Source organism: Bombus impatiens, unplaced genomic scaffold, assembly GCF_000188095.3.
Source record: "Bombus impatiens unplaced genomic scaffold, BIMP_2.2 scf_0212, whole genome shotgun sequence".
NCBI classification, from domain to species: domain Eukaryota; kingdom Metazoa; phylum Arthropoda; class Insecta; order Hymenoptera; family Apidae; genus Bombus; species Bombus impatiens.
Window position 1 is genome coordinate 3,594 of NT_176631.1, and position 17,452 is coordinate 21,045.

The 17,452-nt window shown below is 37.9% G+C and overlaps 1 protein-coding gene across 1 annotated transcript; it reads left to right on the forward strand.

Moving 5' to 3' along the window:
* Positions 1–605: 605 nt before the first annotated feature.
* On the forward strand, positions 606–5,429 carry LOC117151439. The gene is made up of 4 exons (XM_033319762.1): positions 606–788; positions 1,037–1,153; positions 3,849–4,419; positions 4,542–5,429. The coding sequence occupies exons 2-4, from the start codon at positions 1,079–1,081 to the stop codon at positions 5,297–5,299; spliced, it is 1,404 nt and encodes a 467-aa protein (XP_033175653.1). The 5' UTR covers positions 606–788; positions 1,037–1,078; the 3' UTR covers positions 5,300–5,429.
* Positions 5,430–17,452: the final 12,023 nt, after the last annotated feature.

The window sequence follows — 17,452 nt, forward strand, 5'->3', positions numbered from 1 at the left end:
GAGTAAGGGACTTGAATCGATTTGTTAGACTTCGCCGCGCAGCGCTTCCTGTGTCTGCAGCACTATCGTGTCTATAACTAAACTCTATAGCATTATGTAAAACTACATTCATTTAAACAACATTCTTTTGTATCACGTGAAATACTGCATGTCTACTTTAAGTATATTGATGAAAATTATCACTAAAGGTGAAGAATATAAACTAAACTGCTTTTCATAATTTTGCAAACGAAGGTGTTAACAAATCGATGCCAGCGCTGCGATTAACGGCCGATTTGTAAAGCACATTTCCGAATATTAAGAGCATTACCCCCCTCTACTGGAGTTTACAAACCTGTGTATACGAATACGATGCTTGCAGTACTTATGATGCAGGAATAATCAGGTATTCATTGACGTGTATTGGTGTTGCTTCTTAGATGCACAGATATACATACATATATAACGTGAGTTTATACAGAAACGTGAACAAAAAAATTGTATTGAACATAACGTGAAGTTAGTCAGAAAATCTACTCAGTAAGACGCATGCGCTGCAGCCACGTGTGAACCTGTCTGAACTGAGCGTCATGTTTGCTACTAGTGGAGGATGCCATTTTAATGCCCATGGTGCTGCTCATGGTGGTGTCCTAGTTCGAACGGTATTTTCTCTCTCTTTGCATGTTTATATGTGTATAAAAAAGTTTACATTCTATCTTGACGCGAACTATTAACAAAGGAAAACATGTTCTGGATGCAAGTGAATAATAAGTGAATAATAAGAGAGTGCAAACAACTTTTAAGATCATGTATGACACGTTAACCTGAAATATCTTCCATTGTCTTCTGCTTTTCATTGATTTCACGACTTTTTATCAAATAATTACAGTTTTGTTAAATGTATTTGATAACTGTATCTCATACAATTTCTATATTCATTTACAAATTGCTACTGTTATCGTGCAGTTACGGCATATTTTAAGGAAAACGCGAATTGTTCTTTGAGGATATTATTAAAGTCTACTACTCACTAATCATAGATTTTCCTTATGCACAGGCAAGCAGTTTATCTAATAATAATAATAATTTCGTAAAGCAAATGGCTCGAGTGTTAGTTTACGTGCGGCCCGTTTATGCAATCTCCATTGATATAAAATTGGACAACAAAATGGACGTAAGTACCTTTTGAAACATCATTCGATAAGTGAACTTTGACCGTATTGAATAATATATTTTGTTTCTACAAATCTTGGTTAATATAACATATTAAGCTAATGTTTATGTACCACTTTCTTTAACTATTTCAATATGACAAAGTAAGATTTGCTTCTTTGGCCGTTGTGACGCAAACTTATGATTTGTAATAGAAATGAAATTTAATTGTTGAATTAAAAGGAATTTCCACGATGGTACATAAAATTTTGTATAATGTATCTGTCAATTATAAGACTATTTTGGCCAACGCGCTATGATCTCTTGCGTCTATACTTTATATATTATGGCGCAATAATAATACATGGATTAAAAATATTAAAGTAATGCAGAATGTCTAACATCGATGCAACCGTGCTTATTATTGTTATCAATATAATATTTAATTGCTCCGTTGTAGAGTAATGAGTTTATGCGAATGTGATTATTTTACAATTAAATTTCATTTACATATTTTGTTTTAAATGGAAATATTGAATTACAAATGATTTTCATTAATATGTTAATATTTAGTACACTGATTATGTTTGCCATTTGTGTTATTATTATTTGTTATTCATTTTCCTCGGCTTATAGAATATAAAATTGATATTTATACATATATAAATATGTTTTATGTAATATTAATGTAAATCGCTGTTGTATCGTGAAATGTTATCTATTTATTCGTACGATACCAAGTGAATTAGTAAGAAAGATTAGATTTTCATCATATTAATGCGTCGAAGCATACGAGCGTTGAAACAACGTATGTTGTAAAAGATATATTGCCGTATAATGGATTAATACTCACAGATGTACCAGGAACGTTCATCACTGGGAACGTGCGCTACCTGTTCACTGATGTATTTATATAAATACGGGCATTGGATTCAGCTGAGGCGTTTTGTAACGTATAACTTTAAATAGAGCAGGTCACACAAACGTATCGCTGGTTATTCGTTATCAGTTCGATGAGTACGTATTTTTTATGTATGTCCAGCGATTATTCTATAGCGAATAGTTGTATCGGAATGAAAACTTTTCTATTTTGTGCAAGGATTTTCAGATTTGTTTATTATAAATCATTTGTTATTGCAAAAATCATTTGTATAAATCAAATTATTTACAGTTTTTAACGCACTTCGATATCGATTCAGATTAAAAAGAAATATTATTGGAGTTTTACAACACAACGTCGCGAACGTTCCGTTAAGCATGGTTTACGCCACAGTCAAGAACAATCGCTGTTTTTGAGAACTAGAAATTTAGCGTTTCGACCATCTGCGTGTCAGCACACTGATAGGGCGTGAGTAATTATTCCGCCAGCTCTGCAAAACAGACGACGCTCGTATGCCGTGACTTCTACGTACGTACGAAATGACTGTGAAACGTATGCCCGTTTTAACGCTCGTGTAACCTTATGCCCAGGTTTAAAGCTGTATGCGTTATGAAAAATATTGCTGCTGTGAGTTTATATACAAAATTTTTCCGCACACAGTTATAACGAGGCACAGATACGCGTGTGCGTTTATTCGCGTGTATATATATTCTTATACAAATTGGCAACATAGTGAAAGGGAGGAATTTCTCATATGTCCCTTACTGCCCGAACAGCATCGGGACAGTAGTTCTAGTATAGTCTAGCGTAGAAAATTTGTTGAGCAGCCTGTATAGCTGAAACGTATCGTAATGACGCTACGCATCGACTCTAAAGTCTCGTGAAATGACATCAGTACATCAATATATACTTAATATATACCCAATGGCTTTGCCTACCAATTAAGGAAATAATATTACTTTCTGCATCGATGCAAGCCAATATACACCATAAAAGATCAAAAAACGTTGATGCGTTCATCGTATCAGTGTTTCAGCGTATGTAAGCATCGTTGACAGTCACGTTTTCCTTCTTTTTGACCAGTTACTACCATTGACTGTTTCTCACACCGGTTACTGATCGCGATTGATTCTATAATATTTTCCATCGAATTGGGTACAAATATTGCTACTTTAAACAATTCATGGTGATTTTTGTAAACTTTTTGAGTTGTTTTTTTATATTTTCAAATGATATTGAATTTTTAGAGTTTTGCATGGTGTTTGTTGCTCTGTCGTATATTTCATTTCTCATTTATAATATACAATTTGTTAAACATGTAGAAGAACCGCTCGTTGCTTCGTGCCAATTTGTTACCTGGAAAAATACATTCATGAAATAACGTTAAACAACCATGCTAAAAATATCGTATGCGAATCTGATTTTTCTTACATTTGAATATAATTGAAAGTTGAATATAATCCACTTCACTACACAATAGTTTGAAAATATCGATCGGCCATGTCCTATGATAAATGTTAGGAGTTGAGGAAAACTTTCGTAGCAATTCTAATGAAGCTGTAAATTTACACAAAATTTACATCCTCTCTTCTTATGTATGTAGTATTCTGGATTTGTGCAGTTATGTTTTTCATGTTTTTAATGGTAGAACCTGGCTAACTCATAAACATGGCGTCATAAAGCGTTCTTTCTACTATCTGGTTTTGTAGCTCTATACATAGTTTTCTATCCAACCCATGATATTTATGGCACGATTGGCTTGAATTACGAGGCTAGGACCGTTCCATAGATTTTTCGTTTTTTAGAATGTTACGTTAGGTTTGTATATTTTTTTCAGCCTTCTGACTATGCAATAAGAATAAAAGAAGAGCCAATCGATCCGGAGATCTGCGATGATTTGTCGCCAGTTGATACGAATACAGGGAATGAAAATGAAACAGCGACGTTTAAAGGTAAATCTTCGGATAACGTTTATTCTGAATATGAAGAATCCGCGTTTCCTCAAGAAAGTACGTATCTAAAAAATAAGAAATCGGATCCTGATAAACGAAAAAGTAAACATAAAGTACCTTCAAACAACAGAAGCAGTTGCAACGTTTGTTTGTTAACTTTTCGAACTAAACATTTATTTGATCAGCATAACAAATTATATACCTGTAATGTATTTAAGTGTAATAATTGCACTGCGATTTTCACTATGCATTTTTCCTTGATACGTCATTTAAAGAAACAATGTCGTACGAAACAATTGTCTGGATATAGATGTAATTTTTGTAGCCGAAGGTTTTCCTATAAAAGACATATCCAATCTCATTTATTCCATGCGCATGGGAACGCAATATTTTCTGGTGAAAGCAAAATCACGAAAACATCTCCTGAATCGTTAGGAAAGTCGAATCATTCGGATGGTATAGCCATGGCAGAATCAAATACTTCACACAGTCCCTGCCCAAAAAACGTAGATAGCTCAAAAAATATATCTTTGAAAAAACATCTGCTGAATCGTTAGGAAAGTCGAATCATTCGGATGGTATAGCCATGGCAGAATCAAATACTTCACACAGTCCCTGCCCAAAAAACGTAGATAGCTCAATAAATATACCTTTGATACCATCTAATAGTTTAAACAGTACATCCACCAAGGGTTCGAACAGCGATATCAAGTCTACGCACCCGAAATGGTTAAACGATTCGCATTGTACAAATTCGAAAAGGATGAAGCAGACCGTCCTTACAGACTTCATATCGACGTACAAAAACAAACCGAATGACAAATGGGTTAGCCCGGAAAAAGTTATCGATACGGAGAATATTCCTGTTACTGCGACTATTATTCCAACTTCAACGTTCGACACATTTAGTAACAAGACATCAACGGCTGCAGAAGTTATTCAGATGTCTACTTCTGTTGAGCGAATCGAATCTCCTGTTAGGAAACGACCATTTGTTCAAATTCATGTGAATTTAAAAACAATGATATCTTTATTAAGGAACGAAATAAAAGCTGAACCTGGAAGCTCTAATACCTTGCGCAATACGCCTTACAACCTTAGGTCAGTGAAAAGATGTTTTTCTTCTTTATATGATTTTTACGATTTATTGGAGTTTGAGACCTTTGGAAGATCAAGACAATCTTTTAAAAGAAACAAGTTCCCCTATATATTTGACCAAAGTAGAAGATCTGCACCTGAAGCTAAGTATAAAGAATGCGTGGTCCGTTTGGAGAAATGCGACAAATTCTTGAAGCCTACTAGTTTTGTGTCAGGCCAAGACGAAGACGAAAACTAAAAGAAAAAGGAAAACGAAGACGCTTTCAAGCAAGCAGTATCGAAAAATGTGAAAGAGGAAATTGAAGGTTTTCGTGAAACAAGCTCGACATGTAACTTGCCTTTGAAAGCTGACACGATTGCGTCAAAGCGATTCAATGAAACCTTTCGCTGATAGATTAATCGTACCTCAACAAGAATCGGTTGAATTTCAGAAAAACTTTAAAGTCTATGAGCAGAAAATAATTCAATGTCATATTTGCAAAAAATCGTTTTCTTCGAAGGAGAACCTGCTCGAGCACATGAAATTGTTCCATACGATTTACATTTCGAGCATATGCAACGCGCGTTACACGCCCAGAAATAAGTTACTAACTCATTATCTGCGCCAGCATATTGTGTTTAAACGAAGGGAATGTTGTGTGTGTTATGAGAAGTTTGACACGTCGGCATTGTTGAAGCGACACATGATTTTGCACTGTTTGAAGACTATAAGATCAAAAAAGGACGCTCCACCGGTTGATGTTGAAATAAATTGCAATGCATTCAAGAAACAACACAAATGCAAAGGTTGTCGCAAACGATTTTGGCTATACTCGTGTTTGAAACAACACGAGAATGTATGTCGTCGAATGAAAGTCTTAAGAAATAAACAACGTGTACCTTATGTAAACCACTTGTCTCGGTCCTTGAAAGAACCAAGTGACATGGCACTCGACACAGTCGCCTGATTTGGAACAAATGTCGGACGTTTCGTGTGGGACGACAAGATCTTTGGAAAATTATTTGATTACGAGTACGCTTATTACGGATTATACTTTCTCTTCGTCATTCGGTACATCTGCAAAGCACAGAAGGTTACTTAATGGGATTGCATGCGTAAAGGGTCACCAAGCGGACAAGATGAATAGAACAAAGTTTCCTTGCACTACTTGTGGAACACAATTCTGAACACTTAAAAATTTGTGCATACACGAGCGCACCTATCGCCAAACAGCCACAGAAAAGTGTAACGTTTGTAACACGATGTTTTCCACTAAAAGATTCTTACAGTTTCACATGCTTGCTACTCATGCGCCTTCGTGTTCGGTGAACTACAAATTCTTTTGTAAGTTCTGCGATCAAGGATTTGTCAAGAAACAGAGTCTTCAAATTCACGAACGACACTTACATATTGAGCAAGATTCTAGGCTGGTGATGAATTCCGATTGCGCTGTGGAAGATAAACCAATCTGTAATATATGCCATTTTTATTCGAATCCTACGAACGTTTAGTCGAGCATAACACGTATTATTACAAGGGTAATGATTTTTTATGCGCAATATGTGGTAAGTCGTTTCAAGGAATGTACAAGTTTTATCATCACAACAAGTTGGAGCATTATCCGGACGAACCATCGAAATTGTACCCTTACAAATGCGATACTTGTAACGAAGGCTTCAACTACCAATCACATCTCCACGCACATAAGCTACACGTTCATTCGCACGATTCGCCCGCTGACAAGGCGCGCGACCGCGATACATCGAATCAGACTTTTCGCATGTGTTCATAATTCTTTGGGTAAATTAAGATAATCATAAAATAAAAGCATAGAGAATATTTAATTCTTCGATTTATAGGTCGTTTGAAAATCAATTTTCACGGTACTATACTAAAGAATCGGCCTAGATTGAGACGTACAATAAACACGCCAAGAACACACACACATACGAAGCAAATGATTTCAAAGTGTCCTTCAAGTCATGTATTCGCATTTTCCATGACACGCATGAAATGTATCGAAATTTGTTGAAATATACTTTACAAGACAAATCAACGCTTCTGACCTAGTTGTTTAGTCGAGCATGACACGTATTATTACAAGGGCAATGATTTTTTATGCGTAATATGTGGTAAATTGTTTCAAGGAATGTACAAGTTGGAGCATTATCCGGACGAATCATGGAAATTGTACCCTTACAAATGCGATACTTGTAACGAAGGCTTCAACTACCAAGCACATCTCCACGCGCATAAGCTACACGTTCATTCGCACGATTCGCCCGCTGACAAGGCGCGCGACCGCGATACATCGAATCAGACTTTTCGCATGTGTTCATAATTCTTTGGGTAAATTAAGATAATCATAAAATAAAAGCATAGAGAATATTTAATTCTTCGATTTATAGGTCGTTTGAAAATCAATTTTTATACTGAAGAATCGGGCTAGATTGAGACGTACAATAAACACGCCAAGTACACACACACATATACGAAGCAAATGATTTCAAAGTGTTCTTTAAGTCATGTATTCGCATTTTCCATGACACGCATGAAATGTATCGATATTTGTTGAAATATACTATACAAGACAAATCGACGCTTCTGACTTAGTACGAACTGCGCTCGGCTCAAACATCGAACATTGAGTGAAGTTTGGGTGTCAGTCTTAGGCGCTTCCTGTTCATTGTTTGCGATGGTCTCAGTTTGTTGAAGCAGAATATGTCAAGCATTCTAGGCTAGACGACCAGCCAGAAAACGAGCGAACTAGATATTCCATTCTGTCTCTAACTTTATTTAATATACATCGTTTTGTTCACATAAGAGATAAAGAGATCTAATCGCGTTATCGTATCGTTTACTAAGTGCCGATTGAAGCAACTTAATGAAAATTATGATAAATCGAGTAATAAATTTGTCTGCTTTTTCTTTGAACGCGTTATATTTATGTGCTGTCATATACGTATATGTTTCTGTGTGTGTGTGCGCGCGAGCGTGTGCATGCGTGCGTACGTGTGTATTTTATCAAGTACGTTGATCGCTACTCCATTTCATTATTGTAAAAGTTTTTGTTAAAGGGAGTTTTTCGTTCGACGTGCGCGTTTGCGGATCTTCATATTTTATAAATTATTTTTGGTCAGCGTAAATGTTTGAAGAAGTCAGAAAATAAATGAAGCGAGGGTAAGTAAATGTTGCAATTTCTTTTCTTAATTGATCTGATATTGGTCATTTTTCTTCTATTGCAATGTTTATTCGCTATGATTATTCGTTTAAACGTCCGCTCGATATAATAATTACAACATCCGTTAAAAAATGGATAAACCTATTATTGAATTTGATATTGAGATTTTAAAAAAATTCATTTCGTTTATCACACGTGGAATGATTATATGATATATTTCATATTTGACAGACGACTAATTTAAATATGGATCGTAATTACAATTTTCATTGTGAGATGATGTATTTACTTACCCAGCTATCGATTAATGACGTCGAATGATAATTGTACGGGAACGATAATGCTTTGTAATGTGCAATTTTAATTTTACGTTAAATATTAAGTAAATAAATATTTCAATTTCCATCACAGTGCCGGTCGTACAATACGATAATCGGGAGGAACATGAGACCAAGAACGATATGTATCGCTATGAAAGCGCGAATGAAAATTGTCGTATTAGAATTTCTATAAAGACATAAGAATTGACGTTTATATCACAGAATAATTGCAGCGTGTTATCGAATAGATTGGTTGTTTCACAGCGGGAAAATGAACTATTTTTACGAGCTTTCACCGGTTCTGCCGTACAACGAAACGAACAGTTGAGCAGTTATAAGAGCTAACGTTTGTATTTTCTAAAACTTAGAAAGCTTGTAAACTTAATAGATTGTTCGGGAAATTTGTAGATTTTAGTAGTACGATGTGTACTGTTTCTAAAAGTGTAGGTATTCTTTAATAAATTACATTTTCCAGAAAATAATGTAAACTCTTTCCCCGTGTAAACTACGATAGTCGTACAACCTTTGTTGCTGTACGAACCAACACTCTTGCATTCGGAACGTTGTGTATGACTCGCCTTAATTAAAAGACGCGACATGAAGTTAATATTATGTCTTTGTATACTCGGGACTCGAAATAGGGTGAACTTGAATACAGCACTTTGATTCGAGACGTTTTGTACAAGCAACGTTAATTAGAAGATTGAAGCTACGTTTTTGTTGAATCATCAACGAGAAAATAACGACGTATTTGTCGGGTTATGCTGTTCCATCCTTTTCTCACCGTGATGATCGATCAGCAGTGACTGCGCTAAAACAAATCCTCTCTATGGAAACATGAAGCGTCTTTGTGTCAGAAGAAATACAATTTTACAGATTCTGCCAATAACCAGGATTTAGAAATTTAAACCGAAGCTTCTATCGAATTTAATCTGAAGTATGTTAAGATGGATCGTTCGAGTGGAAAAGAAGAAAAGAAAAATACATCGAATTAGAGGAATTCCAAAGAGAACTCCACCAGCTATAATCTCGAGTAAAGTTTCATCGGTGTGGTAACTTATGCAAAGTTGTTCAATGCAACTTTTGTGGTAACTTATGCAATGTTGCCGAAGATCACCTAAAGTGAAACACGAACGAAAAGTAGAGAAAACATTTTACTACATTATAGATTTTAATGGTAAAATAGAAAGCACTTTCAAGAAAAATGGACCTTTGCCCAATACATATCCTATGGTAAAGAAAATTTTAATAAAATCCAGAGGTGTCCGATCAAAATTAGGGTGAGAGAGAGGCTAGTGTTACGTTTTGTCTGGCTCGTTTTGGTTGCGTTGCCGTTAATTTTTGAATTTAGATTAAATTATAGTATTGTCTGTTATTTAATGCGATTTGAAATTAAACTCCACGTTTCGGCTAACCTGCTATGCGCAGGAGTACTGGCACGGGAGGGGATTAAAGTTGGTGAAAATAAATGTTCGCTTAATCCTGCTATATTATTAGACAAATATTCTTCACAAAAAAATGTTTATTCGTATTCTAATTGGATATTGACAGAATAGTCGTTGAAATTTCGAATGCTCGAAGTTACGATCGTTCGCAATACGTTTCGCTCTTATTAATTACAAGATTTTAATTTTGATAGATTTTCGATAGTTTACAAATTGACAAATACAAACACGTCGATTAACAAGATCAACAAGAATTGGAAACTATTAAAACAAAGAACTAAAAGCTAAAGAACTAAAGGACTAAAGAACCTAAAAGCTGAGAGCAAAACTAAGAGCTAAAGGAATTAAGAGCTGAAAACTAAGGAATTGAAGAATTATAAAACAAAGGAATTGAGAAATTAAGAGCTAGAGGAATTAAGAATTAATCGCTATGAACAAGAAATTACTTGCCAGGAAATGGGAACTGATCGCCAAGAACCAAGGAGTTAATCACTAAGAACTGAGAAAACTAATCACCCAAAACTGAGGAATTAACTACTCTAAAACTAAGGAATTATTACCGCTTCTTCTATGCCGCTACGCTTATTTATATTTAGGTCTACCGTGGAGGGGTTGTCATATGACGGGTTATTCCGTGGGGGTTGTGAGGTTCGAATTTGGTTTATATACATATTGTTAAAATTCATTTAAATTTCAAATTGGAACGCTCACTCGCGCTATTGGTAGTTTTAGCCTACGTTGCGGCGCGTGCGCAGCGCGGGACGTGACACTAGCCATATTTATCAGGTTGACGGTTGTATTGCGTTTCAATTGCGGCACGGTAAGTTAACGAGAATAGAATTTCAACGGAGGAGATCCGGAGTATGGGTGCCGGCCCATTCCATGCACGTTCCCTGAGAACGTCACATGCAACACGGGTATAATATGAACGGCGTGCTCTAACGTGCCTCTGGTATCTTGTCGTCCTTCAGTCACGCTATTTTCACCTCGGCCCAAATGAAATTCGTTTTTTTTATTTATTTAATTTAAATTTTACAATTTGTCCAGTAGGACATTTGGTAAAAAATTATAGCTTAGTGGTATAATAATATAACATGTGGATGGTTAACCCCAGCGAGGTTCCATCTTCCAAGTTGTTTATATTTTATTTCTATTGTGAGGTCTGTGGGATGCTTCTTCTTCAGTCTTCTTTCTATTATGGTTTTATTCGATTCAGCAACCATATGGTTTGGGTGTGTTACAAGTCTTTCTTTATACTTTTTTGCATATCTATCGATTTCCTCTTTGACTGTTGGAATTTTTAAATCTTTTCATAAGTCTTCATTTCTGACGTACCATGGAGCGTTAACTATTGTCCTTAAAATTTTTGCTTGCTCTGTTTCTATTTTATTTATGTGACTCATTGCTGCCGTCCCCCATAGTGGGACTCCATATGTCCAGATTGGTTTGATTATTGTTTTGTATATATTTAGTTTATTCATTATGCTTAATTTAGATTTTCTATTGGTTAACCAGTACATCTGCTTCCTTTTGAAGCGACTCTGACTTGTTATAAGCTTGTATATTCTAATATAATTGGTGTATAGTCGGAGTTAAGCTCAAGGCTGGTTGTTATTTTTAATTTGCTTACGTTTAGTCCTTTTGTTACTGCAAAATCCAACAGGTCTGGTATTTTATCGAGGTCTGTCGGCCAGTAAGTTGGTTTTCCTGTAGATAGTACGCTGAGGTTGCTGCTTCTAATGTATTTTTCTAATGTTCTACTTCTCGGCGTGTTAATTCTCGAACCTCATAAAGTGTGCTTTGCATTTCGCTTTTGCTTTGCGCTACTATACAGTGGGCTCGCTGTTGCAAGCCATTGGAGTTCCAGGCTGCTATTTTCAACATATCCATCTCTATTTTTTACTTAGCAAGTTTGTGAGTAGATGTAACATGACTGTTGTTTGTTGTACTTATTGCCTTAGTATTGTGTTTAGCTCACTTCTTTGATGTTCTTGCTTTGATTCTGCTTATTTGTGAGCATTGCTTGTCCAATGTCTTGGATTACTTGCGCATAGCTTCGATTACCTTGGGGATCTATGGCTCTGTTTATAGCTTTTGGTTCATATTCACATCATATCATATATCATATATCACATCCTTTATAGCTGGCTGGGTGGTTTCCGTTACAATTATAACATCTAACTTCTTCTATTTTTCCTGTGTATGGGCAGTATATTGTTAAGTGATTTTTTGCACATTTAACACATGCCGGGCTTCTGTTACAATAAGTTTTTGTGTGACCGTATTGTTGGCATCGCATGCATTGTAGTATATCTTTTTTGTAGCGTGGTGGTTCCACTGTTACTATTGTATTTAGAATTTTTTTTGATTTCATAAATTTCCTTGTTATTGGTTCTGGTTCAAGTTCTATTAAGAATAATGGTAATGGTTGCTTCGATTTTGTCATATTGTTTATTGCTCTTGTTTGATGGCCAATTTTTGCTAATTCATCACTTAATTTTTTCGTGTTAATTTTTGGACGTAATCCTGTTATAACTAATTTGTAGCTTCTGTTCGTTTTGAGCAGGTACGTGTGGTATATAGCATTTTTTCCTTTAATTCTTTTATCACTTTCCTATAATTTTCTGGGATGTTTGTTTGAATTTTTACTTGTTCTAATTTTGTTTCTTTTATTGTGTAATTTTCCTTCCCAACTATATCGTTTAGTCGATCAACAAGCGGGTCTATTATCTGGGTCTCAACAAATATTGGTGGTGGTTTTGTAATGTGTGTTGATTGAGTTGTGTTTTTGGTTGTTGGGTCGTCGTCTATTTCTTCCGTTAATGAGACGAAGGAGTTTGTAAATGGTAATTCTTGCAGCCATTGCTGCTTTTCTGTATGTAGATTTCCTGCGGCACTTGTGCTTGGAATTATTTTACGTTTTTTGCTAGTCTTTTCTAGCTTCCAGTTTTCGTCCTGGTAACATCTTTCGTTATCGTGGCTGCACTCCTCCTGTCTCCACTGCTCTTCTATTTTTTCTGTAGCTATATCGTTTTGATTGTTGTTATTTTGCTGCTGTTGCTTTAAGCCTGGTAAATCTACCGACCCGTTCATGTAATACTTTTCTCCTTTGATTGCAATCTTGATTGTTGGTATCTGCTGCTGCATTGTTTGACTTCCCCTCACTATCACTATTCGTAACACTTCTCTGAATCACTTCACTGGAGCGTACGATTGCTTACACACGAATGAAATTCGTGTGCCGTATTTTCCGTTTGGCATGTAAGTTGCGGAATCAGAAATACGCCGCGATCTAACTAATCGATAATTAAGCGATACCGCTTAGTCGGTTATATGTATTTAGGAAAAGGAAAGAGTTGTTCAGAGTCGTGCTCTCTCTCCCCTCACAACATATTTAAAAATCACCGAAATCGCAGAGATCGACTACTATCTGTACATATACCAGCGTTACCAAGTACTAAGCCTTACTGGAAAGAGGACTAACACGACGGCTCAGAAGCAAGGGAGGTACTGCTCTATATTGTTTACGAATTTCTTATATACGTACAGCTACTTAGGAACTTGCTACATCCTGTAATTTTGATTCCTCTAAGAATTACTTTTCCCTCAGCGTAATGCCCGCATATATAGCCAACGATCGGATCTGCGCGTGGCCACATATCCGAGGAGGTGACTGTTTAAGGATAGAACCAAATTACCCGACTTCTATTCACTCTGTCGTGCTCTATGGTACGTAACCATGCGCGTATTAAAGGTAAGTGCGAATGAGATAGAATAGCTAAATTGCAGTAAGATACTATATATGATAGTGTCTCAGTCACGTATTACGCATTTCTTTAATTTAGTTAAAGACTGTTCGTGAAATGTAGCCATATTTAATATCATTTTGATCGCACGAACCTCAATAATCTAATTAGGGCCATTTCGTAATATATACGTCGGAAATGAAAGGGCATCGGGCCCTTTTTTTGGAACGTTAGGGAAAGCCCCGATACTTTAGTCCAGACTTTTTATTATAGCTACACCTAAATAATAAAATTGAGGAACAGTTGATTATATTCTAATCCGAGTATGGGTGTCCGAGGTTTATGGCAGTGGGCTTGGGCTCGAACTGATATGACGGGTCGCTGAACGTAGCTACGGTCATGGCAGGAAGATGCACCTAACACAGGTATGAAGCAATTATATAGCTCTCCTTAAAAGAAATATTTGTAGCGGCACGCGACAGTAAACATTCCAACGATTTCTGTCCCGTGGCTCGCCACACGCTGATCCTATTCTTCGGGTATGATGGTTACCAGATGCCGACGCGTCTCTACAATACGTGATCAGCTAGCTGGAGGGACATTATAAACACTAAGATCTAGTTACCTAAAGTCTTTCAAACAGACAAACCGTCTTTGTCCCAACTACTGGAAGATAGGGGAGATCTATTTCTTTCAACGAACGACGTCTCCCACTAGCAACTTTCCCTCGAGGGCGGCTAGCTCCTTTTTCTAACCACCGATATGGAGATTGACCAATTAGCAGCAACATCAATTTGCCTTACTTTCCGAACGAAGGCTATCCTCGACGAATCCGATGATCTCGTGTCTGTAGACACACCACATCATAGTTTTGCTCTATGGCATCAACGCGACGGAAAGTCATTCTCTCGTGAGGTCGTATTAGCGAGTTACTTAGCGTCTTTACGCTCTGTGGATATTCCACGTTTTAACAAAGAGTTAGTTTAGTAATACTTCCAGCTTAGCCAAGCAAATTGAATACGACTTGGATTTGGAAGAAGGCGCATCCTGTTATCCCGTTGACCGCGGATTCGTTATTGAACCTAGGATCATTGTCATTAGCTTCCCGAGTATCTAAGTGCCGTTGTTACTTGTCAGGTCCTTTAATGATCGTATTTGCACCAGTCAATGCCTTCTCTATTGCATAACGACAATGTGTAATCCAAATGAAGATTCGTTTTACGCCCCTAACCCTAATTCCAATGTAAACCCGACATATATATTGTTGATATAAATAAATTCCACATATAGGGAGCAACCAGTTCAAATATTATGCTGTGCTGTCGGGTTACTATAGATGGTGGGGCAGTAGCCGCTTGGGGTACGTTGGCGGTACATCTGGGCCGCTTCGGTCAGTCCCACTCAGCGACTAGTTGGTGACGGTGGTGTCGAAGTTAGTGGCGAAAGAGCGGAGTGGTTTCTCAGTCTAATTCACGTATTTTCTATGCATGTTTTAACACGTTTCTTGGATATTATTTCGTCACAGTGTATAAAGTGACTTTTTAATACTTGTGAACTGATTACTTCTATCTTTGTTTCTGAATATTACAATATTCTTGTACGTAAGTGTATTGTTATGCGATTGATGCATAAACATACCATGCAAGAAGAATTGGAAACTAGGACAAAAAGGAAGAAATGTGATAGAGATACTTATAACCATAGTAAACGACAAAAAATTCGTGGAAGTTCAAGTGAATCTGACGAAGAGGATATTGATAAAAAGGGACTTTAATAACGAATATAGATAGAGCATGTAACTTTATGTTTACTAAAGCAGAAGGTTTTGGCGACAATGAGCTGCAATACATTGCAGATGTTTGTGCTGGACCAGGTGGTCAGGTTGGGGTTAGGATGCAGTGAACCGCCTACGGGAGATGTCACGGGCCATGGTTTCCCGGAATGAGATAGCGCTGGCAATCTCTTTAGACATAGTCAATGCATTCAACACCATACCCTGGGTCGGGATATTGGGGGCACTGGAATTTTTCGAGTCATACGGACCTACCTGAGCGGCAGATGGGTCGGCTACATCGACAAGGGTGGAGAAGGGCAGTGGCCCGTTGAGCGCGGTTTTCCGCAGGGTTCGGTTTTAGCTCCGATTCTATGGATCATCGGATACGACGCGGTGCTTCGTTGCCCCATGCCCCCCCAGACTCGGGCATGATGTGTTACGCGGACGATACATTGGTCTTGGCCGGATGACGTTGGTGGTACGAGACGCTGCGCCACGGAGAGCTTGCCGCCGCTTGCGTGATACGGGCTATACGTAGGCTGGGCCTAAAGTTGTCCCCAGCCAAGTCGGTTTTATGACTACCGACTTAGGGGGACTCCTCCGCCAGACCTGTGTTTGGACATAAGCGGAGAGGAGGTTGAGGTAAGACCTCAGATGAAATACCTGGGCCTTACCATCGACAGTCGATGGACGTTCGGGCCGCACCTCGAGCTCCTGGTTCCCAAAGTGACGACGACAGCCAACGCTTTATGTGGACTGCTGCAGAGTATCGGTGGGGCAGAAGTCGGAGTGCGCCGACTGTAAGAGGGAGTCATCCATTCTCGAAGGTCAGGACCGGGCCATTAGATCGGTCCTGCCAAATTGGGAGGCTTGGAGGTACCGCGGAGGGCTTCCGCTATCATTCCGGGACTCAAGAATGGGAAAGCGGGGCGTAGTTAAGCCTAACTCTGAAGTAGTGCCGTAAGGCGGTGCCAGGGTTGATGCTTGCATAGAAGAGTAGTTGACAGATGAAGCGTTTTTAGTGGGTATAGCAACGCCATCGGCCCAGTCCCACATATTCCAGGCTTGGGCATGCGTAATAGCATTTTCTCCTCCCCGATTAAGGAAAAAAAAGAAAATGGTGCTTGCAAGATATGGAGTATTCGGGGAATACCTATAGAAAATCGGAAGGTAGATGACGAACACCTATCACCACTGCGGAGAGTGCCAGGACACCGTCCACCACACGCTGTAGTTTTCTCCGGCGTGGGAGGCCCCCCATCGTGTTCTATGACTAGCGTTTTGCGCGAGATTAGATGGTATGTCTTTCACGCCGACCACACTCGCTGACAACGCTGACAACACTCTCCGACAACGCTGACAACACTAAGGACCCCTCAACTCTCTCACGGCTACATTTTATACCCTGGCTTCAGTATACCCGGCACGCCCATGTCTCATGGTCAAGTAAATGAGGAACATAACGCGCATCGTATTGTTGACATATCTGCAATAGAAACGGAGATACGTTGACTTGAATATTTGAGTCTGAAAATGCAAAACTCCAATTACGCTGGATTTGACGGGGCGAAAACAGACATAACCCAAACCTACTAATGTGCGCTGTATGCGGCGCAAATGAGGAGAATATCGCGAATCGAGTTTTCGACATATATCAAATAGCAGGGTAGATACTTTTCTTTGAATATTTCCACGTGAATATTCAAAATTTCTGTATGCTGGTTAGAATGTAAATGTCATTGTATGATTCAGAACGATACATGACAGCCATATTTCATTAAAAAATTGTTGCAAATGTGAATTAAGTTAGAAGTTTTCGATTATTATTAGCTCCGAATTTTATATATTTCATTCTATTATAAAAGGCACATGCCTGTTAGTTAGATATAAGATAGAATTTTATATGTCGGAGTGTCATCGGGTGTAAGATTGGGAGCGGCCGAGG